We start from the raw sequence: 26,370 nt of genomic DNA on the forward strand, positions 1-26,370 counted from the left end.
CCAGTCATGTGTCCCTCGTTTAATCCATTCTTAATGAATGTTTTGGATAATGATCCTGAGGGCCAGGAAAGTAAGAGAGAAATGTCTCGCTTCCTTTGCCTCAGCATTTAGAATATCTCTCTTCTTCCTCCCGACTTGAGTAACCTTGTGTTTGAAATGACCATTCTTCTGTCTCTATCAAAGCATTGTGTGTTGAGCTGGAGAGAATTTCCATGGCTAGTTTTAAACCATTGGTGGGTAAAGAATGGACTGACTTCAAAAGGAAAATAATGATTCTGTTACAATTTTTCCCCCTTTCTCTACGAATCTAGCACCTTGCCACTGATGCCTGGCACACCTACAGATGTTGTTTGTTTTCTAGAAGTCTTCACATTAACAAAATCCTCTCAGTGATATTCTGTGACTCTTGAGACTATGAGTGACTTAAAAAAAAAAACCCTCCTGCCGTGGTCTGGCCTGTGCACTGTGAGGCCTCTGAAGGGTCAGTGGTAGGGTCTAGTCTAGTTCAAATCCATAATGCACTGGGGTTGGAGCCAAGCAAGAGCTACCATGTGGTTCCTGTTTTGCATTTTCGGGTGGAAAAGACACATGCAACTTAAGGCATTTAGATGGAGTTATTTCTTCAACAGGATTGAGAGTAATACCTAATGTCCCCATGTCTAGAGCGAGTCATTCTCATGCCAGTGAGTAGGAAAGGGAAGGCCCCACTTGCTTCCCTAGACCTCAGCACATCCGGAGTGCAGTCAGCCTCTTGAGGGCCATACGGAGAGAGGAGGCACAGTCGTTGGCCTCTGTGTGCTGTGCTTGGTGATTCTTTGGAGTAGGAGCCAAGAATCCTTCATCATCTGTCTACTTTTAATCCTTGACATTTTGCTTTTCTTCTGTTTCAGAAGAAGCCATTGAAGATGTTGAAGGGCCCAGTGAAGCGCCTGCTGACCCAGAGGAGCTTGCTAAAGACCAGGAGAGTGGAGGCGAGAAAGACCAGAGCAAGTGGACAGGTAGCATGTGCGCTGCCCTCAGGGCCCTGACATCTGTCTCTCCTGGAAGAGGGGGCCGACGGGTCAGGGAGCAGATGCATCCTTAATGTGTCCAGAAAAACTGTGTTGGCTCTGTGCAGCGAGAGAAGGATTTGGGTTTTGCTTTTTTGAATGGTCAGCATCATTCTCCTTCTGTCTGGTTGTATTGAAGAATTTTTAAAGCTTTTTCTTTAAATGGCCCAAGAGCCAGCTTGTTTATTGAGCATCCAGGTGTCTGGCTCTGTGCCAGGGGCTTCTGTGTTTTTGAGGTCACATTTCTCCAGTGTTGCTTTGTCCTCGATGTGACTCTTCCTCCATGGAAGGTCCAGTCCCCTAGTCCTTCTGCCCCTAGGCCCAGTGGAAGGCTTTGTCCTGCAGACCTTGACTGGGATCACTCCCAAAACTCTGAGGGGTCAGCAGTGAAGGGTGGGCTCCATCTTGCATTCAGGGGCCTGGATGGGCTCTGCACATTTTGTGTCCTACCTTGTCCCCAGGGCCAGCGCCCACCCCCTGAAATGCACCCAGAGTGGGGCAGGCAGTGAAGCCAGGCAGAAGGACGTGTTACCAAAAGCAGAAGAAGTTGAAGTCAGGAAAGGAAGTGCTATTTCTGGAAAACTTGATGTTGTGAGAAGGGGAACAGGCATCTCTCGTGATGATGGGGTTGCTGTATTGGAGGAAAGAAGAGCGGAGACTGAGAAGAAAAGCTTGGGTGTTTTGAGAAGTAGCAAAGTTGTTTCTGAGAAGACTTCTCAGGACAGATAAGTCTCCCAGAAACCACCACAGTTATTAGAGGAAATGATATGACAGGGAACAGAAATTATTTTATTTGGTCAACCTAATTCTTAAGGCCTTTTGTTATTAATATTGTAATACTTTGTATTTTTTCGAGAAAATATTTACCTTCTGGCATCTGTATTGGTTGGGCCTTTGTTACTTTTCCAGGCACGGCTGTTCTTAAATCATGTTCAGTGTTGGCCTTCACTATTTAAACAAGATACAGAATCTTGGAGAGAGGCCAGGGAGAGCCATGAAAATGACTGAAAGCTGAGAAATATTGCCTCTGAAAAGAGGCTGAAGAAATTGGGGCTATTCAGTCTGTAAAAGAGAAATTTGAGAGGCAGCTTAACAGCTTCCAAATTTGAGGAGGGAGGGGGCGGAATAGGCGATGTGCCTCTACAGTGTTTCCTGGGGCACAGCAACAGGACCCAGCAGAGTGGGTGAACGGGCACGCTGGGTGGACTTCAGTGTCCATCCTGCTCATCGTCCCCTTTCGAGCCGGACTCTGTGGCGGCCAGGGGCCTGCGCTCCAGAGGCGCTGAGGGAGGGGGCCGAGCACCCTGGGAAGAGTTGCAAGGGCAGACGGGGAGACAGGGCATGGATGTCTGTTCTCCAGGGCCTCGACTGCAGAGGATTGTCCGGTGTTGCTTTGCACAGACCAAGATCCCAGTTTCTGCTGCACTGTTCAGGCGAGATGTACACGGACTTTGCAGACAGCAGTTAAACGTACCTGCTCAGAGGTGAACCGGGGAAGAGGATTTCACACGCATGGTTGGAAGGCCCAGTCACCTTCCACACCATCTGTCCTTCGTTCTCACAATTTGGGTCCCTGGCTTCTAATCCTGGCTCTGCCACTTACTAGTTATGTGACCTTAACCTTTCTGTGCCTCAGTTTCCTCGCGTGAGACGGAGATTAAAAATAGTGCCTACTTTCCCTAGGATCTCTGTGAGGATTGTTTGAATATGGGAATCTTAGAACACTACCTGGAAAGCAGGAAGCTTTAGATTAGGCAGGTTGTTGTTGTTGTTGTTGTTGTTGTTGTTGTTGTTGTTGTTGTTTTAATAATTTAGATAAATAAGATGAGGAAAGCTAGTACAGTTTTTCTTCAGGTCCTTTCATGTGAATGTGAAACTCTTGCCAGGAAGCATGTGGCTGCTAGGAATTTTGAGAAGCTGAGGGGGAACAACATATGAGAACTTAGGAGGATTGTGCAGACAATATTTGGTGTGTGTTTCCTGCATTCTGTGTGCTACGGACACAGTAAACAACAAAAAGTAACTGCCACGTGCAGGATTCCTGCTGTGCGCCAGGCTGTCCCAAACACTTGGTCTGGGCTTCTCTAATTCTTACGCTGGTTTAGGGCAAGCGTTGTTCAATTAAATGACATTCAGAGTGTTTATAAATTTAGTGGGTGTGTGTCTACACCAAGCTAGTGGACCCGCTAGGCAATGAGGAGCACCGTAAAACTGAACGTGCTTTTTAAAAAAAAAAATTTTTAATGTTTGTTTATTTTTGAGAGAGAGACAGAATCTGAAGCAGGATCCAGGCTCCAAGCTGTCAGCACAGAGCCCGACACAGGGCTCAAACTCATGTGAAGTGTGAGATCACAACCTGAGTCGAAGTCAGACATTTAACTGACTGAGCCACCCAGGTGCCCCAAAAATGAACATCTTTAATAAGGCCTCACTTTCTCATTCATTCATTCACTCGTTCATTCATTCATTCATTCATTCAAGCAGCAAGCTGTGCTTTTTCTCCAAAAGCCAGAGAGGAGAGAGGCAGAGGGAGGGAACGGATGAGTAACTCAGAGGTACACCTTACGAGTTGCAGTAGTAGTAAAGAGGGAAGCGAAAATTCTTCCCTGACTCCTGCAAATGATCCTCTTTTGACCCGAAACATAATTTTGTCTATGTTGTCTGAGTGTGTAATGACAGGCTTTATTAAGGTACTTGAGCCAATTTGATCTTGGAATCAATACAGGTGCCAGCAACCTCTTCTTAGCTTTCTTTGGGATCCTTACTGTTTTATAAAAAAAAAAAAAAAAAAAAAAATCTGCGTTTGTTCCATTTATTCCCCAAATTGAGCTGTTCCTATCTGATTAAATGTGATGGGGAGTGCTTCCTCCCAGCAAATAAATAAATAGTGATTTCACAATTTGTACTGTTGATTAGTGGCCGCTCACGGTGCAGATTAATAATATTTCAAATGAGCCTGGATAATTGGCATTTTCTCAGCTATTGATTATGTAGTTTGGGGTTTGTGCAGGAATGGATAATCTTTACTAAAAATTTTTAGTCATTTATTTTTATGGTGGACTAGGACTCCAGATTTCCTTTTTGGTGTCCGCCGGTCACCCTCTTTGGGTTTCTATTACTTAGATGTCAGGTCTTTTACCTCAGTTGGCAACAAAGCAAGCAAGATAGTGACTTGAATCATTGTAGCGTCAATCCCACGGTCAGTGGCTGGGTCCCTTCCCTGTGCAGGACCCCGAGCAGAATGCCACCGATCGCAAGTTCCATGAGATGACAGGTCTTGCTTTCAGGGGACATAGTCCTGAACAGCCAGGGCTTTTAGGAACAGCCATAGTCATCAGAACAGTGTTCCCGTAGATCAGTGCTGTCCCTTGGAACTTCCTGGGCTGATAAAAATGTTCAGTGTCTACACTGTACAATGCAAAAGTCACTAGCCACTGTGGCTGTTAAGCACTTGCATTGTGGCTAGTGCCCGTGAGGAACCAAATTTTAAATTGTGTTTAATTGTAATGAATCGAAATGTGGCTCTTTAAATATGGACAGTGCAGCCACAGAAACTCAAAAGGAGTTAAAACTCACCCTGAAAGTACACATCACAGGCACACTGAGCTTTTAAGTGTGTGCCAGGCACTGTTCTGGTGTGTCACAACTATCCAGCACGCATGCCGGGAGTGATGCACAAGTGCTGCTGATGTCTGCAGCCCTTCAGTTAGCCAGGTGGGGCGGGGGCTCCTGAGGCCAGGGTCAGTGGCAGCTTCATCTGTTGATAGTAGTTTGCCATCATTTTCTGTGTGCGCCACGATGGGAAAGAGACTTGGGAAGCCCTACACAGGTTTACACATGTTATTTGGTTCCCACCCTTCACTCTGAGATGCTGTAAGTGACCCCGCCCTATCTCTCTCCTCCCGCCACTGTGCAGGGAAGTCTCTCTCCCCCCTGCCACTGTGCAGGGAAGGAAACTGAGCCTGGGAGAGCTGAGCTCATGCGGGTTGCCAAGAGGCCCACAGACAGGTTCAGATTTGCAGACTGGCCCTGCTGTTTGGGGCAGAGCCCGAGTTCTCTCTCTCTCTCTTTTTTTTTTAAGTTTATTTATTTTGAGAGACAGAGTGAGAGTGTGTGTGTGTGTGTGTGTGTGTGTGTGTGTGTGTGTGCATGAGCGGGGGAGGGCAGAGAGCGAGGGAGACAGAGAATCTCAAGCAGGCTCCATGTTATCAGTGCACAGCCTGATGCAGGGCTCTATCCCACGAAACTTGAGATGATAACCTGAGCCAAAATCAAGAGTTGGACGCTTAACCGACTGAGCCACCCACGTGCCCCAGAGCCTGAGTTCCTACCAGGTACTCTGTCCCACCTCTCTAAGAATGGGATTTTTCTGTGTCATCATTTGATCTTGCTTCCATTTCCATTCTGAGTTTGGACAGTAGCGTTCTCCTAAAGTTGTACAGCAGTAATGGTAACATGAGAGCCACCTGTATGTGCAAAATGAGTGGGATTGTTCACCATGAATGTGCCTCCTAGTCAGTCCACATCTTACTCAGTCTAAAAGCAGGTTGGTGAAGTGGAAAGAACTCTCTAGATTTGGAGTCAGGAAGCCCAGCACTCAGCAAATGACCTTGGCCTCTTGGAACCTTGGGTATCTCATTTGTAAAACATGGGTGGGTGACACCCACCACCACACCTGGGTTCCGTGATGAGGGTCGTGAGGGTTCCATGATGTCAGGTGGTGGTACACGTATGTACAAGCCCTTGGTAAACCCTCCGGAGGTCACATCTACTCATGGTGAGTGTAAAGCACTCTTGTGGGCCAACAGAAGGTGCAGGAATGTTCTTTGAAGCTGAGTCTCTTCTCTAATGCGCAGCAATTTCCACCGTCCAACTTTGTGGTTTTCTCTTTTGAAACATGAAAACGATCCCTCTTTCTCTTTTAGCGCTATGGATTTAAAAGTGTGTGTTCTAGATTGAAGAGCCCCCAGTGTCAGCAACTGAACAATAATTAATGCAGTGATTATCCAATCAACCATTAATTGCTATAAATTAAGTGATATACAATTAATGTGATGCTTTATCACCAATAATTAGGGGAAAAAATTGAACTCTTGGCAAAGAGTCGTAGTAAGGTGGTTATTTAAATCCTGTAGCCGCCATGGTTTCCAGCCACAGAGCACTAAACTGGGTCTAGTTAAACTAATTTGAGACGAGATGACCAGGGGGTGTTGGTGCTTTAAAAAACAAAGATGGGGCAATAGCTCCACTGAAAATGACAACATGACAATGCTTCAGCAATCCCCCACTGATGTCCATGTCTGTATTTTTGTAAAATTTTGAGTTAGAGTTGTAGTTTGAGTGTTGTTTTCTAGGGGAATGGCTTGAAGGGATTTTATTTTATTAATTTTTTTTTTTTAAATCCACGATGCTCACCTAACACAGAGCAATTAGTGCAGTGGAGCGTCCCTGATTTGAATCTATGGAAGATTGCTATTAAAGAGGTATTAGCAGCACGGCAAGGTCTGGGCGACTGTGAGGGAAAAATGTGTTTATGGAATATGGTGCTGGCAGGCATGATTTCAATCGGGTTTGACATGTTTAACATAAATGTATAGTGTACGGCTCTTGCTGCATATGAATAATTCCTACAGACCCACTGCCTTTCTAATTACTGAGGTTGAAAAAAAGCAGGTCAGGCACATCCTAGTGGAAATCTATTACCAGCCCTCCCCCTATTCTCCCTGTTGTTTATAGCTTTGTATAAATAGGGATGCCATTGTATGGGGGAACTTAGTGCCTCAAGTGTAATCTGTGACAGAGACTGGAAAGGGGCTGAAAAAAATACCTTTTTATTTTCCTTTTTTTTTTTTTTTTTAATTGAGTCCATTAAGACAAAAGAAAGTGCATCCTGAGAGGAAGCAGTATGTGTTTGGAAAAGCACTTACCTGCTAGGAGTCAGAAGCCCAGGGCTCAAGGCCAAGATTAGCTGCTCGACCTTAGGTCTCTGGTCTTCAGTTTCAAAATCTGTAAAATGGCAGGTTTGGACTGAATAGGTTCTTGCAGTTCTGGAACTCCACAGTAGGGCAGAAACTTGGAGAATATTCATTTCTAAAGTTGGGATGCCGGTAACTTAGATTTCCTCTAGTCTCCGACTAATGGAGATGGCATGAGTCAGGAGCCTGCCTAAGGGGTTCACACGGGCCCCTTAGGCTTTTTCCATGAGGGTCAGACAGTACCAGGCCTCCTTTCTTGGTGGGCTGTTAGAGTACCACACTGGTCCTGTGTGACTAGGGTCCATCATGCTGTGTTGGCAGAGCCCTGTGTGATGACAGCAGGGAGGAGCCCTTGCAGATTCGTATGGGTACCTTTGAGTGGCTCCCCCATCCCAGCTCTGTGTTGGGCTGGAAACCAGGCTATTCTTCACCACCACCCTCCACAGAAGTTATTTCAGCCTAAGTCTATGTCCTTCTGGCATTTGGTTCCATTTTTCTACCTCACCCAAAAGTAAATTTGTCATTGCAGTAGGGTGTGTGTGAGGGAATGAATGCTGGGAGCCTGGCTCGCATGGCTTCTTTGTGGTTCACATTCTTGCCAACGGAAACCATTTTTGGTTTTACGTTTCACACACGGATGGGAATTGTGCAGCTATGTGGGCTTTTCCAGAGTCCTCTGTTCCCCTCCCCCACCGCCACTCCCCACCCTTTTTTTTTTTCCAGGCCACTTTCAGTATAACTTGGCTGTTTAAAGTCACTGCAGGCAGAATTCTGCCTCACAATTGGAAACAAACCATTCAAACTATTTTTATGTTGGAAAGCAAAAATAGATATAGGGTGTGGTGTATATCTGGACTCGCCTGAATTCCAGTAATACAGAGGTCTTGGCTTTGAGAATTTATATTGTAAATTGTAAGAGGGGGAAAGGGACCACATCAGTTGAGAAAATATTTTTTCACGTAGTAACAAAATTAGCGACGATAAACTAAGGCAGATATGGAATGAGCAAAAAAGTAAAGAACTCACTTTCTTCGAGAAGGGATGCCATACATAATCACATAGCTGTGGCATAATGTGATGAGAATTCTCATCGAGGTATGGATAAAGGGTAGTGGAAACGTAGATTAAGGAGCAAATCATTCTTTCACCACTACTGAGAATACCTTCTAGAGCGTATTATTCTTGCAAAGTGGCTGTGTGAATCATCTTGCTTTGTTTCACTTTTAGCATTTGTGCCAATGAGGGAAGCACCTCTGTTATTAGAATCATGATCATCATTTAAGAAAAAAAAATGCATAGTGCCTTTCTCAGGGGATATCCGAGCATTTTCATTAGGCTCCCACAGACTTTCTGGCCTGACGTTCTCTGTGTTTTGCAGACTAGAGAAGTATGGCACATAGATGGTGAACACCTAGTTGTCAGATTTGTGATCAAACCCCAATTTGCCTTGTGGGTCAGGGATATAGTCCCCACATCATAAAGCTAAAGAACACATAACGTAATCGCTTTCTCTTATTATATGAAGATTGGAGAAGACTTGAAGATCCTTTTTCTGTAGTTGTCGAACAGGATCGTGAGCTCTTTATGATCTGAGCTTGTGGTATTCATTCATTTTTGTTTGTTTGCTTAATATATTAGACTTTATTTTTTTAAGTTTATTTATTTTGAGAGAGCGAGCGTGCACGTGTGCACACTCACAAGTGGGGGGTGGGGCAGAAGGAGAGAGAGAATCCCAAGCAAGCTCTGCACTCTCCGTGCAGAGCCCAATGTGGGACACAAACTCAATGAACCACGTGGTCGTCACCTGAGCCAAAGTCAGACACTTAACCGACTGAACCACCCAGGTGCCCCTAGACTTTATTTTTTAAGAGCCGTTCTAAGTTTACAGTAAAATTGAGAGCGAGGTACAGGGGTTTCCTATGTACTCTCTGCCCTCACATATGCATAGGTGCCCCCATATCAACATCACTCACTAGAATGGTACTTTTTCTTTTAAACCAGTGATAAATCATTAATATATCAAAAATCACCCACAGTCCATAGTTTATCTTAGGATTCACTCTTAGTGTTATACATTCTGTGGATATTGACATATGTCTGTCACTATATCACACAGAGTATATCCACTGCCCTAACAGTCTTCTGTGTTCTGCCTCTTCTTCTCACCCCAGTGTAGCTAGCATTCATTCATTTCTCTAATCTCCGGCACTTAGCAAGTGCCTGATACTGTTTGAATGTTTCATTAACAATCAATTTGGTAAAATAGCATGACTACAAACACTCTCAAGTCCAAGCTATTATGTTCTACTCTTTAGACATCAAACCCATGGGTTAATAGGATCGTTGCTCCATGTTAATGTACAGAAAAGGCAAATTTAGGGTGTCCATGCTTCTTTAAAAACCACGCTTCTCCCCTCATGCCATGGCCACACATGGAACCATATTATTTCCCGGAGATACTTCTAAAAACGAAACCATAGCAACAATGTTTGATCTCTTACTACGTGCTAGACTCTGTGGTGGGCTTTGTATGCCTGATCTCTTGCCTCACAGAAACGCTGTGAGTAGACACTGTTGTCCTACTGACAGATGAGGAAACTGAGAGCTCAGTGTAGTCAAGTAAAATGTTCCAGGTCACACAGCCAGGTTGTGGAACCAGGGTGTGTGTGGCCAGCACTGCAAATCACTGTGCTTTGTTTCCTAGCAAGGGAAGCTGATGCTTTTGTAGAAAGGGAACTAGGTCTTAGGAAAACAGAAAGAGACATGTGGAAAACATGAGTTCTTAAGGAGTCCCTAAACGTGCACTAGGACCACATCTTGACCCTTTTGCACAGATCATTTGTCCTAGCCCTTTGGAGCACTTTGAACAAACTGCACATGGGGACTCAGTACTGAGAGAAGCATTGACATAAATCCCCCTCTCTCTGTACTGTGCAGAATTATCAAAGGAGACATTTCCAGTCTTCTTGGTACTTTAAACCCACAGGAGAAAGTAGAGAATCATTGCCATTTCCCAGCCTTACAGGCAGGGGCCTGAGTGGTGTCTTTCTTCCCCAAGTACAGATTCTCACACTCTCATGCTGAACCTGGACTGGCAAAACAAAAAACAAAAACAAAAAAAACAATCCAACAAACAAAAATAAGAAACAAACCCCGGACAGCTGGGCAGATCATGGGGGGAAGTTGACTCGAAAGGGTACTGAGAATTTCATTTCAGAGTTCTTGGTGTCTGTCACCATGCTGCATCTGGATTTTATGTGTTTATTTTCACAGGTTCACTTTCATTCTGAAAATGCATTAAGTATCTTAGGAAAATAGGTTTGGAATAGAGAAAAAACTGGAAGAGTATTGTTATATTTCCAATCTTTGGGAGACTGTGCTGTGCTGGGGCTCAGAGACCCTAACTAACCTAATTAATGTTCAATTTGATGGGGACTGGATGAACTTCTGTTAATTAACTTTGGCCTGGTCTCTGAATGACACACATTGCCCCCTTGTTTTGACCTACATTTCACACCTCTGGACTATTTCCTCTTGTCAGTTCAAGGGTCTCTGAGGTCCTTCCCGTTCTGGTTTTCTCCAAATCCGTGGTCTTCATAGCCCTGTAATTAAGCCAGGGGGCAGAGTGACAGTGCAGCCCCTAGCTTCTCCTCCGACCATGGCCATTCATCCTCATGGGACACTGACCACAGCTGCCCATGGCGTCTCTGCACAGCTCAAGAGGCCGTGCCAGAAGAAGCCAGGATACTTTGGGCAGGTGGGGGGGACTCAAAAGAGGCCAGAAGCAGGCAGGCTGACTTATATCTTAAAGTGAGGAGTCAGGGCTTGGCCCTTTGGTCCCCAGCTCCTGGCACACAGGCTAGGCTCATGGTGGCAGCCCAGTGTCTAGAAATTATTAAATAAACTGACAGCAGATGTTGGTCTAAACGAGGCAGGGGCTGGTGGCTCTGTTTGGACTGGTGGTTCCTTCACAAACCTGATACAGAGGGAGCAAGGTATCTTAAAATCAAATTGTGGGATGGCCTTTTGGGAGCTCAACTCAGTACAGTTAAGCAGCCTTATGCATATTTCAACAAGGAATTAGTGGAACAGATTGATGCCTCTGATGTAGGGCTTAGCACTATTTTCTCCCCAAAGATGCAGGGTGAGAACACTAGCCATCAGTCCACATGGGCCCACCATCCCTCCCTGAGTCTGCTTACTGGGAAAGCAGAGACCCCACATGGTGTAGTCCTCCCTTCCCAGATGGCTGACGTGTACACAGAGGGGCCAAAATGGATCTCTGCATCCTTGTCAGGGCTGAAGCAAAGGGAACCCTTGGCTGGTGTGGCCTGCAGGTGCCAAGACCCAGCATGCCAGCACTGAAGAGATGCTTCCTCCTCCTGCAAAGTGGAATGACCCCATAGGTGTCTGCCCTCTTTTCCCAGAGGTTTTCCGAGACACATGGAAAGAAGGAGACTGCCATATGCAAGGCGATCTGTCATTATTTTGGATTATACTACCAACAGAGGATGTGGAAGTTATTCCTTCTGAATTTCTGACTTTGAAAATGTGTCTACATTTGTTTAAGAGGGGGCATGTTCCCTGAGGGACATCCATATTTAATCTTTCACTTTTGGTCTGAGGAGGGAAACCTGTAGCTTTGAGACCAGGCCTGGTTTTCTTCCGTGAGCACAGATGATGAGAGTGTGTTGTTGGCAACAGTCATTTGGAAGTGGACTGGCAGATCCACCCACACCTGCCAGGCCCCTCATTTAATTCTGGTCCCCATCGATTACAGAAAGCTTTGACTCTGATGGCAGTTCTCAAAGTATGGTCCATGGGCCATTAGCATCACTTAGAAACTCACTAGAAATGCACATTCTCTGAATCAGACATATTTGAGGATGCGGGTGTGTGTGTGTGTGTGTGTGTGTGTGTGTGTGTGTGTGTGTGTGTAGCCTGCTCTCTCTGTTTTATCAAACCCTCCCAGGGACTTCTGACTCAGACTTGGGGCTGCGATCTTGTGACATGCATGAGGTTTCGAGAACTATGTCTTCTTTAACTGAATGGCAGGTCCTGAGCCCCTGCTGAGTGCGAGAGGTACTGAGCTTTCCTGAAAGGCACAAGTGCCTAGAAGAGCCATAAGTCTTGAGTTTTGGCAGATATTATCCTGGATAGCAGGAATGGAAGTGGGACAGATCATGACCTGGGCCGAGGTCGAGTCAGGAGCTCAACCTAGTGAGCCACCTAGGCACCCCTTTTCCTGCTTCTAATTTTTTTAAATGTTTATTTTTGAGAGACAGAGAGAGAGAGAGAGAGAGAATGCGAGCGAGCGGGAGTGGGGGAGGGTCAAAGAGAGGGAGACACAGAATCTGAAGCAGGCTCCAGGCTCTGAGCTGGAGAGAAGCTTGGTCAGAGAAACAGAGTCACAATGAAAAGTGACTGAATGCCTAGAAATCTTTCTCTGAACACAGGCTAAAAGTAACACGAGGGAAGGTGACACGTGACCGACCTCTCTGGATTGTTCTTGCAACCTCCTGTGAATCTACAGTTATTTCTAAATAAAGAGCAAAATAATAATAATAACAACACCAAGAGCTTCTGGATTTCCAAAGTGCTGGCCTATCTAGTTCACATCCGACCTGGAAGAGAAAAATAATTAGCAGTTCCCAGAGTACAAATTACACCGATCTGTAGTATTACTCAAATTTTCCTTGAAGCCCTTTATAGAAACAGAAAGACGTGTCTTATACGTTGATGATACCTGTATGTCTTATTCTTCCCAACTAGGCATATTCTTGTATTTCTTGAGTAGGTGGTTGTACTTCTCGAAAATGCTTTCTAGAGATGTACACAGGCAGCACAACTTGGAGTTACAGAGAATGAGACTGTGCTCTGAATTGAAGGTTCTTAACCCCACTGGGCCAGAGTTTGAGACTTGTCCCACACCTTGGGCAGGGAAAGGAGAGGAGCCCAGGTTTGCTGTAGCCACAGCAAGGAGACCACCCCCTGGGTGTGGGTACCAGTGCATGCCTCTGCTTCCTCTTTGAAATCTTTAAGTGCTTGGTCGGCGGCAGAATGAGACCATGCATGTTTAAAGACCAAGTTGGCAGCAAAGCAAATCCTTTAGAGGAACTGCTGTTCTCTGTATTAGGGGAGGAAGGGAATTTAGCCAGATCTCTGGTCACTTATCAAGTACGGTAGTTCCATAGGAGATGCGAGTATGAAATCCTAGCCTGTCCTCTGGGGGAGGGAATTGCAGGGAAATGCCAAGAGTAGCTCCACTTTCAGTGCCAGTGTAAAGATCACAGAGCCCAGAAACATAGATTACCCTGTGAAAACATTGAATTTTTGTTGTCTAGAGGAAGTAGGAGGCTCATGAGAAGCTGAAGGAGAAGAGCTAAGGAAAGAGCACACTGTACCTTTCATTTCAGTGTAATTATGAGCTGAAATGACCGTTTTCACATCTAGTGAAGCTTCTGAGTCTAGTGTGCCGGGGTAGTTATCCCAACTCAAACATTGATATGGAGTTGTGTGAATTTTTTCCCCCTAGTCAATGGAGTTGGATAAAAGATTGCTGTAAATTTCTGGGGCAGGTGGCAAGCTGGTTTACGGAACGCAAGGCGATGAGAACCTCTGGCTTACGGAAAGTAGCATGAATTAATAATCATTTAATTGGCTCCTCCATTATGTTGCTGGTTTGGGAGATGGAAGTTTAGATGGAGGGGCTGTCAGTGGCACTTTAGCTAAGAGTTTGACAGTTGAGACATGGAGGTGGCGGCTGCCTTTGGCCTCTCCACAAGGAGTGAATGTCCAGCAGCAGCCCAGGCCCTCAGTGGGCTCACCTTGGGGCCCCCATAAGGAGGAAGATAAGCACTTTGGGGTATACCATCTCTATTTGCCACCCCACCATGAAGGAGAGAAATGCAGAAGAAACTTCCCAGAAACACGAACAGCTCAGCGCGTTCCCAGGATCTCCCCAAGGGAGGTCTTTGGCCAAAGGGAGGCTGGCCTGCAGCACAGAATATCCATCATACCAACAGCCCCATTGGTGATGAGATGACTTCTGCTCATGAAATACAGAAACTACTTCTGACTACTTTGGTTTTGGGGGAGGGCAAGTCCATGTCTTGGCTGATGATTGGAGGAAGCAAAAACTTCATTTCCAGTTTTTCTTCAGGTTTCTTTTTCACGAGTCCACTTCATGCCTTACCTCTCTTCAGAGCTGTACGGACAACATCACCAGGTGTGAAATGGGGCATCATGAGTCCACTGATGGTCTATGGTATTGCAAGTACATCTTTTAAATTTTCTGTGGCCAAAATTTCAGTGACTCAGGCTTTAATTTGTTAGTGAGGACTGGAATTGGAAGACTGGTTTTATCAGGTAAAGTTACAGAGGCTGTGTTTTCTACCATACTTGGCCATTCTATGAGCCTCCTAAGTTTATACTTTTCTAACCTCTTTTTTAAAGTAAGTCACTTCCTATATGAAACTGCTTGGCTTGTTTTATTCTGTCTGCTTGGAACATAAAATCTCAAGCAAAACTTGCATGATTACAGGTTGGCACTCCTTTTCTCCCAACTTCCTCTAATTAGTATGACAAGAGGGGTGACTTTTTAAATAATTACTTTGAGAGTTTAAATGCTTCCCAAAGAAATATTTTAAAAGCAAAGGGTATCTGGAAGTTGATGTCTCCATGCATACGTTATTTTCCCCCTTAAGGAAAGCCCTTTCCCCCCTTCCTTCCTTAAGGAAGCCATGTACTGACTACTGTGTTTCATTAGGAATGAAATTATTTTGCCTCACATGTAGAGGAACCTAAGAGAATAAAATAGAGAGTCATGAATCAGGTCTGCCTCTCTTGCTATTTATCTTTGTCATTTGTAGTGTCCAGCCCATCACAGTTTAAGGGAAAATGGTGGCTTCTGGCCCAGAAAGCCAACTTTGAAGTTTGTGTACTCCATAAGAAGGACATGGCAGTCCTTTCTGTCCCTTATCAAGCAAGTTGGATAGCAAAGCTATAAACTCCTAACAAGCAAGTGCTTAAACCCCTTAGAAAGTTAGCCTGGCTAGGAATGCACGGCTCACATCCTATCAGGTCGTGGAAGGGTTTGACCCACCATTTCATTGTCGCTATTCCATCTGCCTAGCTTTATATAGAGTATGTAATCTATAACGCGTGCATTCACATGGCTCCTCACCACATTTCTATCCCCTTCCAAGTGCCAGGAGCCCAGCATGTTACCCGTGAAAGATTCGTTGAGATTTAACACATATTTTTGTATGATAGAACTGCCAAAATGAGAAAATTGCTTTAACCAGCAAAGTAAAAAAATACCACCTGATGTTTTGCACAGTATGGATCCAAATATCAACTTTTTCACGGACAGTTGAATTTAAATGCTGAACTATTTAATTAGAATATTAAAAATAATATAACTTCCTGACAACCTTAGAAAATGGGAAAGTGGTCCATTTTATTCTAGTCTTCTTTCCTAGTACCAATTTTTTACATAGTTATATCATGATGTAATGTATATTTTATCTGATTTTTCTTCTGATTAACATTCTTGAGAACTTTTCCACATTGGTTCACAGCTCTTATTTTTAATGTCTTCTGATAACCAGTAGAGTAGCTATACCATTGTTTACTTGACCATGCCCTGTTGTAAGAGACTACATTGCTTCCAGTTCATTTTGTCATTATTGTAAAAACCACTACAGGTAGTAACCCTTCAAGTTGTTTGGCTTTCTGTTGCCAGGATAAACCAAAGGTTCCAGGCACTGTTTAAATTAAAGCTTGTCTCTGAAGTGCGTGTATTTCCAATTAACTACTATGATGTCATAGTGGCCTTAAAGTGACCAGTAATTGATTTTTTAAATAATGTTTCCTAGACTCTCTCCTAGATTTTAAGTTAAAGTTTAGAAAAGTCTTCAAAAGCAGAAAACCACAATACTTTCTCTCTTGGTATTCATACAACCTCATTTACTTAGGCCTACAATGTATGCTAGTGACGAACTAAAATAGAAATTGATTTTAAGACTCTGGCCCTTTTGAAGTAGTTCAGCGGGAAGCAGCTTGAGAAATCTTCAGACTGTCTGTGGCCTGTAGTAAACCCTTATCCAGCCTGCTGATGGAGAACTTGTACAGCTGTTGGCACATCTACAGAAATTGTATAAAGACATGGGTGCCATGTCTTGATAGGGATTGACATATTAATATTGGGGGTCAAGCTAGGAGGGAGCTGCTGGACTAGTTAACCTAACTCTTAGGAGCAGTCCCATATCACCCAGGGAAACACAATGGGATTGTAACTGGGTGTTAATAGATTCTAAGAATGGCACAGCTTTATCTTTAGGAAGTGAGCTAGTGAGCTGCAGGTGGCTAATGTCTACCACTAGACAGATCTGATCTAATAAACATGCAGGCTGTCCAGGATAGAAGGAAGCTGAGCTCCAGAAGTTTTTACACCAGCAGGTGCAGCATTTTCATATTACAGCATGGCTGGTGTATTACTGGGGAGAAAGAGGTATGAGGGAGAGAGTGCCAATTTTATTTTTTAAAGCACTTTATAAGGATTCCTTAGCTTGAGCTCACAAAGGAAGCTTTACAATTCCAGAGAAGTTAAGGAGTTTGAAAATTAAAAAAAAAAAAGTAATAAAAGTTCCCCTCTCCATGCAGGGGGAAAGGATAGTGGCTTCTGAAACCAGAATGCTCACCTCTGCAACCTTGTCACAATTCATCATTCAGCACTGAAAGAAGAGGGTGGGCTCTGGTCAGACAAGGAAGCTAATGCCACACTGGGCTACCCTATGTTTGCCCTTCAGCTCCCAGTGAGTGAGATGAGTTGGGTGGTCTCATCCTCGGTGGTCTCCTTCTTAGGGCTCATCCACCCACACGGCCTCACAACTGCACATTTGACCACCTTTCTAAAGGGTGTTAGTGGCAGACTGAGGGCATTTACAAGATGATGGCATGGTCTTATAAAAGAAAATGTTGTTTCGGGTTGGGAAGAGTAACAAAAAGACAGGGAGTGGGTGTTTGGAATGGAATCTGTATCTTGGTTTGCCTCTAATGGAAGGAGGAGCGGGTGGCAGCTCTTTCCTAACTATAAGTGCAGAGCCTAACTAATGCCTACAGGTTGGAGGTGGAAATAGGGAAGGGGTTGGGGAAGGGATGGCTGAACCAAATAAAGTAAACACCTAATGCCTCCTCTCACCCCATCTGTAGAATGCTTTTGAACTGTTAATATATAGAGGATAATCAGTAAGCAAAAATGAGAAATGATGGAGAATGAGGAACTTTCTGGGAGTCAGGGGGCACTTAATTCCCTGACCCATTAGTTAAGGACTCCTGTTGTGGTAGTGTTCAGGCAGGGGCCCATCACACTGTGAGGTCGAAAACCTGCGACACAGGGTTCCTTTGAGGGGCCAGGGGATGGGAAGTGGGCCATGGGGGAACCGGTCTAGAATGTTACAGCACCTAGTTAATCGGCAGCCATTCCATCACATTAAATATCCAGCCGTCATGTATTACCTTTCAAGTGAAAATGAATAACTCCCATTAAGAGCAAAATGGGTTTGAAGTCGATTCGAGACAGATTAAAGTACTGTTATGAATGTGTGTGTTGGGAGGAGGAGGGGTCTGTGTATAAAATGCTTGTCCTTGTACTTTTTAAATAATAGATGCCCTACAAACTTATGCAGACCAGGTTACCAAGATACTGGGGTTTAAAGGTCACAAGATGTGCATTCTGGGAAGAGCATCAACTTCCTGGAATATTTCCTGCATTTAGCAATTCTTTCTTCAAAATTATTTGTGGCCTTATGATTTTAATGAATAAAATTGATTTTCTAAAATTGTTTATTAAAAGGCACATCTATAATGAGAGCATCTTGGTATCCACGTCAGAACAAATTTCAAAGCTGAGCCTAAAGTAGAAACACAAGCTAGGTAACTAGACTGGGTGATACAGACAGCTTTTGCACTTAAGGGTAAAAATTAGGCTTTCTAAACCAAGGACCTCAATAGCAAGTCAAATTCTTTTTCAATGAGGGGAATGGGTATATATTTCTCCCGACCATTTTCAGGATTTTAAAAATCATTCGTAGCGAAATTCTGAAAAAGGAAGTTCTGTGTTCACAAGTGAGAGAACCATCCTTACATACTGACCAGGTTTTAGAATGACCACATCCACTCCTGGTGGGATTTGTGTTTACGCTGGAGAAGCACTGCTGATCCTTGTTAAACCTTTAACCCAGTGGTTTTCTCATCAAATTCTTCCAGATCCTTTTCTGTATTTCAGAGAACTCCTTCCACCCACATTTCTGTACCTATTGTTTGCTTCTTAAGTCTCATGTGACTCTCCTCATTAATTAATGTTTTGGTTGTTTTTTTTTGGTGAAATGGGGCATGGTTTGGGCAAGCAGAGAGGAGACTTTCCCTCTTACCACCTACTCAGAATAAACGCTTGTGTCTGGAGCATTGGCTAGATTATATGTTGGATTCGTGCCCTACGTCTTTCACTCTTCAATTACTTTTTCCCCAAAAGCAGGTTGCTAAACTCAAACTTGATTTTTCCCCCCAAGTATTTATATGCGGATATCCATGTGAACCTTTCTCAGGTCACATGTGTCATGTCTCCTGTGATGTGCTGTGCTGTGATTCCAAGAGCTGGGAAAATAAAGTTGAGCTCACATAGTTGAGGACTTCTGTGAAAGCAGAGTGTGTCTGGGTATTCAGGTTGACTAGCCATTTGGTAAGACTCCCTACCCACTCTCAACCCGACTGCCCCCCATAGGCCAGCAGATTGTGTCTTGATTGGGGGGAAGTCATAATACAACGAATTTAGCTTAATCCAACTCAGAGCCTTTTAGTCCCTATTTTTTTTTTTTTCTCAGCATTCAGTTGTTAAAGTAGTGACAGAAATTCATGGGGGAAAAAGGAACACTTGCTTCTTTTCCAGTGTGCTTGATAAGTCAGTCCGGATGCTCATCCTACTTGAGTTTTGGTGTTTCAAGAAAATCCTGTGCTATAAATGAATGTTGATTTTCACCCAACACAAACCCTCTGGGAGCTGGCCTGGTCTGGCTGCTGTATCGCATCTTCTGCTTTTCCTTCCAGCATCGTCCAGCCAAGCAGAGAAGGAGCTGACAGATTCTCCCGCGACCTCCAAACGCATCTCCTTCACAGGTAGCTCAGAATCTCCTCTTTCTTCAAAGCGACCTAAAACAACAGAGGAGACCAAATCAGAGCAGGTGAGACGGGAAGGGGCTCTGCTGGTTGGGGGAGGGGGAGAGCATTCTAGACACCAGTGGGGAACACACTTTTGGGTGGGTGGGCTTGGGGCAGACACAGGCACTGGTGGGAACTGAAGATTCAGCCAGAGGGGTGGATGTATCCCCCACAGATGTACCAGTGTCCCTACTGCAAGTACAGCAATGCCGACGTCAACCGCCTCCGGGTGCACGCCATGACGCAGCACTCCGTGCAGCCCATGCTGCGTTGCCCCCTGTGCCAGGACATGCTCAACAACAAGATCCACCTCCAGCTGCACCTCACCCACCTCCACAGCGTGGCACCTGACTGCGTGGAGAAACTCATTATGACGGTAAGGCAGCCGGCAGCAAGACCTGTGGCTTCTCTTTCCCGAGGTCAAAGGTGATGCAGTAACATGGAGGAGATTCTGTTTTGTTGGGTGAGAAAGCCAGTGTAGAGTTGGAAATATCAAAAATGGCCCTAGACCTCTGTTCTTCTGTACCTGCCTTCGACTGGGTACGACCATGGTGTGACTGTAGCCCAAAGCATTGAATGTGTATGTGTTTCTCCACCTTCCCTTATTATCCTCCCTCCTGGTCTGATGCAGAGATTAGCTAACCACTTACATAAAAGATATTGTTATTTAGACTCTGCAAACCTTCAATAAGTTGGTCATGTTCTAGGTTGCTGTTAGTCTCATTTCATCCTCACAACAGCCTTGTTTAAAAGATAAAGGTTTGGACATGTTCACATTAACAGCTGAGGAAACTGAGGCTCAGAGAGTTTAGCTGACTTGATGCCACTTGTAAGTGGTAGGGTTGAAATTTGAACCCACATTTTCCAGCTCTAGGGGTGTGACCCTGTAATGTGGGCACTTCTCAAGCCAATATCTGAATTCTCGGAGCAGTAGAATGGTCAGTGGGATAGCATGTGTTGACTCATGGACGAGGGCTTTGCATTTTCAACACGCTATTGCTACACCTGCAGGTTTTAAAAGCATGGCTCTAAGTGGCTACTGTAGCTCGGCCCAAAAGGTTAGCATAAAGATTTAATTGTAATGTGAAAATTTTCCAAATTCCACAGGTGATACTAATATCCTGCTTTTCTATCTGTGATGGGGCTGCTGTGCAAGCCCATTCCTGATTACTAGAGGAAAAACTACCAAAGAGAATTATTCTCACCTCTAACTTATTTCAACAGTGGAGTAATAGGTTAATTTGATGGTCTTTTCATGTACAGATTCCCAGGGAGGTAGTCGGTTCAGAATTCCACGTTATGACGTGCAGGTTACAAACATATAACCTCTAGGCATTTCCTATTCCATTTGGTTATGCAAGATGAATGAATAATGTTCTAAGTGATGTTTAGTCGTGGGGAACATATAATTAATGCATCAAGAGAACTTTAGCAGCTAATAGGAAACTTGAAGGTGACCCAGCATAAGTTTCATCTCAGAGATCTTTCAAGTATAAATTCCCTTTCCGTGGGTGTTTTCAGATAGACTGGTGAACACTGTGTAAAGATTCTCTGTGAGTGGAGACCGTTTTTTTGGATGGGTAGGTTTCTGTGTTACAGGTATTGGCATTCTCACCAGCCTTGGAAATAACAAGGGGATTTTCTCAGGCCTCATCACACTTCCCACTGATGGCCTGGAACCATAAGAGCCTGAAGGAACAGAAAGTGATATGGGAAGCATTTTTAGTACTTAATGGCATCTTTCTTCTCCTCAGGTGATAATTTTTCCTATTTGATATAAGTCTGGTCTAGAAAATATGAGCCTATAATAATCTGTATGACTGGTTTACATTAAACAGTAGGTTTCCTTTATACATCCCTAGGGACTATAATATAAATTATATTTCAAATATCCATTATTTGTCATATTTTTATAACAGTGAAAGTGAGGTGCATTTCACATAAGTGAGTCTGGTGGTCATTATGAATCTTCTTCATTTACCAACGGAGTCTTCAAGGACAACATGTAACTACTGTGTTCCTGGGGTACCAATCCCTAAGATAATTGTGGATGTTACTCACTAACTAGCACCTTCTCAGCAGTGATTCTCGACCTTTTTAGAGACTCCAATAAAAGTGATTCTGTAGCCTTACTGGGTTATTCTATGCACAGTAAAGTTGGACAACCATTGTTAAGACCACCATTGAGTATTCTGCATATACAAAACTGTGTATACTGCCAGGGAGCATAAGAATACCTTAAAATTCATACATGGAACCAGGTTTATAAACCCTGTTCTAGAAGAATCCCTGACAACATAATTATATAGGAGAAGCATGATCCCTAAAAGGGTTGTACTTGGTACTTTGTACTGAAACCCCTGTGTACCTTATCTTCCCACAGCAGACAATGGAGATTTTTTCTATAGAAATGTAGACTTTTTTTTAAGTTCTTTTTTTTTAATTCCACTATAGTTAACATTGTTATATTAGTTTCAGGTGTACAGTATAGCAATTCAACAGTTCTATACGTTATTCATTGCTCATCATGATAAATGTATACTTAATTCCCTTCACCTATTTCCCCATCCCCCCACCTCCCCTCTGGTAACCATCAGTTTGGTCTCTATAGTTAAGAGTCTTTTTCTTGGATTGCCTCCCTCCCTCCCTCCCCCCCACACCTTTGTTTATCTGTTGTGTTTCTTAAATTCCACAGATGAGTGAAATCATGTGGTATTTGTCTTTCTCTGACTTATTTCGCTTAGCATTACACTTTCTAGACCCATCCATTTTGGTGCAAATGGCAACATTTCGTTTTTTGGTTTTTTTTGTTTTTTTTTTTTTTTTAATGGCTGAATAATACTCCATTGTGTATATATACCACATCTTCTTTATCCATTCATCAATCAATGGACACTTAGGCTGCTTCCATAGTCTGGCTATTGCAAATAATGCTGGAATAAACATAAGGATACTTATATCCTTTCCAATTAGTGTTTTTGTATTCTTTGGGTAAACACCCAGTAGTATGATTACTGGATCATAGGGTAATTCTATCTTTAACTTTTTGGGAAACCTCCATACTGTTTTCCACAGTGACGATACCAGTTTGCACTCCCACCAACAGTGCCTGAGTTTTCCTTTTTCTCCATGTCCTCGCCAACACTTGCTGTTCCTTGTGTTTTTGATTGTAGCCATTCTAGGAGGTGTGAGGTGGTATCTCATTTTAGTTTTAATTTGCATTTCCCTGGCAATGAGTGGTGCTGAACATCTTTTCATGTGTCTGTTAGCCATCTGTATCTCTTTGGAGAAGTGTTTGTTCATGTCTTCTGCCCATTTTTTAATTGGTTTATTTGGGGGGGGGTTAGGTTATATAAGTTCTGTACATATTTTGGATACTAACCCTTCATTGGATATATCATTTGCAAATATCTCCTCCCATTTAGTAGGCTGTCTTTTTAGTTTTGTTCCTTCACTGGAAGGAAGTGAAGCCTTTTATTTTGATGTAGTCCCAACAGTTTATTTTGTCTTTTATTTCCCCTGCCTCGGGAGACATATCTAGAAAAATGCAGCTATAGCCAATGTTAGAGAAATTACTGCCTGTGCTCTCTTAAATAATTTTTATGGTTTCAGTTCTCACATTTAGGTCTTTCATGCATTTTGGATTTAATGTTTGTATGGTGTAAGGAAGCGATCCATTTTCATTCTTTTGCATGTTGCTGCCCAGCTTTCCCATCATCATTTGTTAGAGAGACTGTCTTTTCCCATTGTATATTCTTTTCTCCTTTGTCAAAGATTAATTGATCATATAATTGTGGGTTCATTTCTGGGTTTTCTATTCTGTTTCATTGAACTGTGTGTCTTTTTGTGCCAGTACCATACTGCTTTGATTACTACAGCTTTGCCGCATAACTTGAAGTATGGAACTGTGATATCTTCAGTTCTTTTTCAAGAATTGCTTTGGCAATTCAGGGTCTTTTGTGATTCCATACAAATTTTAGGAGTGTGAAAAATGTTGTTGGTATTTTGATAGGGATTGCATTAAATGTGTAGATTACTTTGAGTAGTATAAACATTTTAACAATATTTGTTCTTCCAATCCATGAGCATGGAATGTCTTTCCATTTCTTGGTGTCGTCTTCAGTTTCTTTGATCAATGTTTTAAGTTTTCAGAGTACAGGACTTTTACCTTCTTGGTTAAGTATATTCCTAGGTACTTCATTATTTTTGGTGCAATTACAAATGGGACTGTTTTTACTAGAAATGTAGACATTTCTGAAAAGTGTGCAAATTGTGGGAAAGGTTCTGATTATAGGAAGTCAGTTTGCTAGCAGCAAGAGAAAGTTAGTGGATTCAGAAACAAAGTTGAAAGTTATGAGAAATATAATCATATGAGGGTTTTACTCTTAAAGGTATATGTAAAGATGGTTTAATACCCTCTGTCTGCATTAGAAGATGGAGTTATTGCCTGGCTGTCAGTATTGAATTGGTTTTTCAAGATCTGAGGATGGTTTGCATTGAGGTGATGAAGTATTTCCATTTTGATCCTTTAGTTCAGCAGGAAAAGATGAGCAATCAGGGTTAGAGGAGAATTGATGGCTGTAGCTTAGGGGGAATCCATAATCCTGTTTGAGGACTGAAGTTTGCCCTCCTGAATCAAAACAGATACCACTGTGCTTCCTCTGAAAAGTTTGGTGTTAAAATGGAATTTGTAATTGTTTTATAACCAAGTGATTATAATAAGCCTGTGGTGACAATCATGCTCCTGGAGGGCATTTTACTGTAAATTTATTAAAAAATTGGCCATGGGAAGGTATTGGTTGGACTTTCTGACTGTATGTTTGTTTGTTCCTGGTCAACTGGAACAGGAAACTCTGAAAACAGCATGATGACAAATGTCCCTCAAATCAGAGCTCCAGTTTAAAATTTTTTTTAATGTTTATTTATTTTTGAGAGAGAGTGAGGGAAAGGCAGAGAGAGAGGGAGACACAGAATCTGAAACGGGCTCCGGGCTCTGAGCTGTCAGCACAGAGCCCGATGTGGGGCTCAAACCCACACAGTGTGAGATCATGACCTGAGCTGAAGTCAGAAGCTTAACCAACTGAGCCACCCAGGTGCCCCAGAGTTCCAGTTTTCAAAAGCATATCATTAAGGAATGGCCAGTGTATAGTCATTCATCCTCCAAAAGGAGAAAGTTATGTCTGCCTTGTCCCCAAGTGGCCAGGATGAATGGTGGTAAGAGGAGTGACTTTCCTTCCTTGTCAAATGGTTTGACTATTAGCTGCAGTTGGCTGTAGAATAGGAAAAGCTGGCAAAATCTACCACACAGACAATTCTTGATAGACGTTGGGTATGTCCCGGGTATCTAAAGCTATAAATTCGGATAAACATTTTCTGCTGTCTGGGTCCAAGGTCACAAGATTTGGCTTGAATTGGGTTTCAGTTCTTCTAAAAGTAAATTTCACCCTGATAAATGGAAATAGATTACTTTCTACACAATGTCTTTCCGTTCAGTTGTAAATGGAGAGTGTTTTGAGGAGGCTTCATTTAATAATACCTTATCAGACAGCTTTCAGGAACCTGCAGTGTCTAATATGTCTGTTGCTATGGTAACAGCTGCTTGCTTATGCTCTGCATCTCATATCTGTGTCTTCCATGGGCCCCCTTCTCCTTACCGATGAAGGGGCTTGAAAATATTCTCCACTGGGAACAATCGCAGCTCTGGTCCTCCACTATGGAAACTGCACCCGCAGCACTTCATTCTGCTTGGCCTATTGGAAACAGACCTCCAAAGAGTGTTTTTATACACGTCATATCAAAGAAGCAAATCTATAAAGCCTAAGGGTTTTGAGACAAGTGCCCCTCCAGACCTGACCGAGCAGGCTGCTCCCAGTGTCGGCTCCACAGAACTCTCACCTATTTACAGAGAAGGTAGAGATTTCAAATTGGTGGAGGGGATGTAGGAGCTCCTGTTCTGTACCCTCCATTTCCTACTCTTTTGGGGGAAGGAGGGTTGAGGCTGAGGGGGAACATGTTCCTGGCCCCTCCATAAGAATGGGAAAGACCACCTACTATGCATTTCAATACTCTTATACTAATTGATCACTGTCCTTCTAAGTAACAGGACACACCACTGGGCTCCTGGAGCATTAATATGGGGAAATTGTTTTTGTTCCTTTGTCACTTACCACAATATGACCTTATAGTGGAGATGGGGATAGGCTCCTGAGCAGCCCAGGAACTTCTTTTTCTCTAGCTCTTCATCTTATCTCCCTTTGGTAGTTCTTAGTTATCCAGTATTTTCTGTTTGTGCACAGGTTTCCCTTCTGTGCTCCTGGCCCTGCACCCCATTTTTCTCTCTCCTCCCTTCCTGTCTCCCCTGCCCTCTGCGCCCCCTACTCCCCCTACTCAGGAGCAATAGTTTGTGTCCTGTGACTTCTTTCAGTCATTGTCTGTCTCCCTGTGCATCTATGGGCCTCTGGGACAGGCTTGCTGTCTGCCCCCCCTAACTGGGGCGGCGGGTGGCCACTAGCCCTGGGGCTTTTGCACCTGCTTGGGTACCAGCTCTCTCACTTTGTCTCTATCTCAGAGGAAGGTAATGAAAATAATCGGGCTTCATTAATTCCAAGCCCTGTGAGATGATAGCCATTTGGAGCCTGTTTGCCAATTAGATGGTCTAAATTAGAAGTGACCTTGGTATACTGCCACTGCTTGCCTCTCTGAGTCTAATGAAGCTTTTCTCTCCAATCCATTCTCCTTCTCAACTTTCTTTTCTGTCACCCTGTGTGTGTGTTAACTATTCCTGTGTTTCCTGTTCTTCTAGTCACCTTTTTATTTTTGTCTTTCTTATTCTTAGTTTTTAAACTCTGGTTAGGGCTATGTTATTTTCTGGCCCACATGAATGTGAACATGGCCCTACAGTTTTTCCTCATGAGTTTTAGGTTCACACACACACACACACACACAAAGATAGACAACCACATAGAAAACAATTTAGAAAGGAAACAAGAAAGAGAGAGAAAGCAGGCCCTCTAGCCTCTGTGGGCCAGTGCCCAGCCTGGCACATTTGGGAGAGAGTAAAGGAAAGGAGAACAATTCTGAAGCCCTGCTGCCAGGAGGTGCTCTGCATTGCTGGCTGCAGAAGTGCA

At 43.5% G+C, this 26,370-nt stretch overlaps 1 protein-coding gene across 6 annotated transcripts in view; it reads left to right on the forward strand.

Annotated features, from left to right (window-relative positions):
• Window positions 1-26,370, forward strand: part of ZFHX3 (zinc finger homeobox 3) — a 250,541-nt gene that overhangs the window by 203,215 nt on the left and 20,956 nt on the right. For 5 of the 6 annotated variants that reach the window (XR_013552520.1, XM_060650282.2, XM_060650277.2 and 2 more), the window contains 3 exons: window positions 891-998; window positions 19,133-19,266; window positions 19,419-19,619. Coding sequence is in view for 5 of the 6 variants with exons in the window: in XM_060650282.2 (XP_060506265.2) it covers window positions 891-998; window positions 19,133-19,266; window positions 19,419-19,619 (443 nt within the window). In the remaining variant the exon portion in view is untranslated. The remainder of the gene's footprint in view (window positions 1-890; window positions 999-19,132; window positions 19,267-19,418; window positions 19,620-26,370) is intronic. The other variant, XM_060650280.2, reaches the window with a different exon arrangement.

Source organism: Panthera onca, chromosome E2 (assembly GCF_046562875.1).
Source record: "Panthera onca isolate mPanOnc1 chromosome E2, mPanOnc1 haplotype 2, whole genome shotgun sequence".
Classification (NCBI taxonomy): Eukaryota; Metazoa; Chordata; class Mammalia; order Carnivora; family Felidae; genus Panthera; species Panthera onca.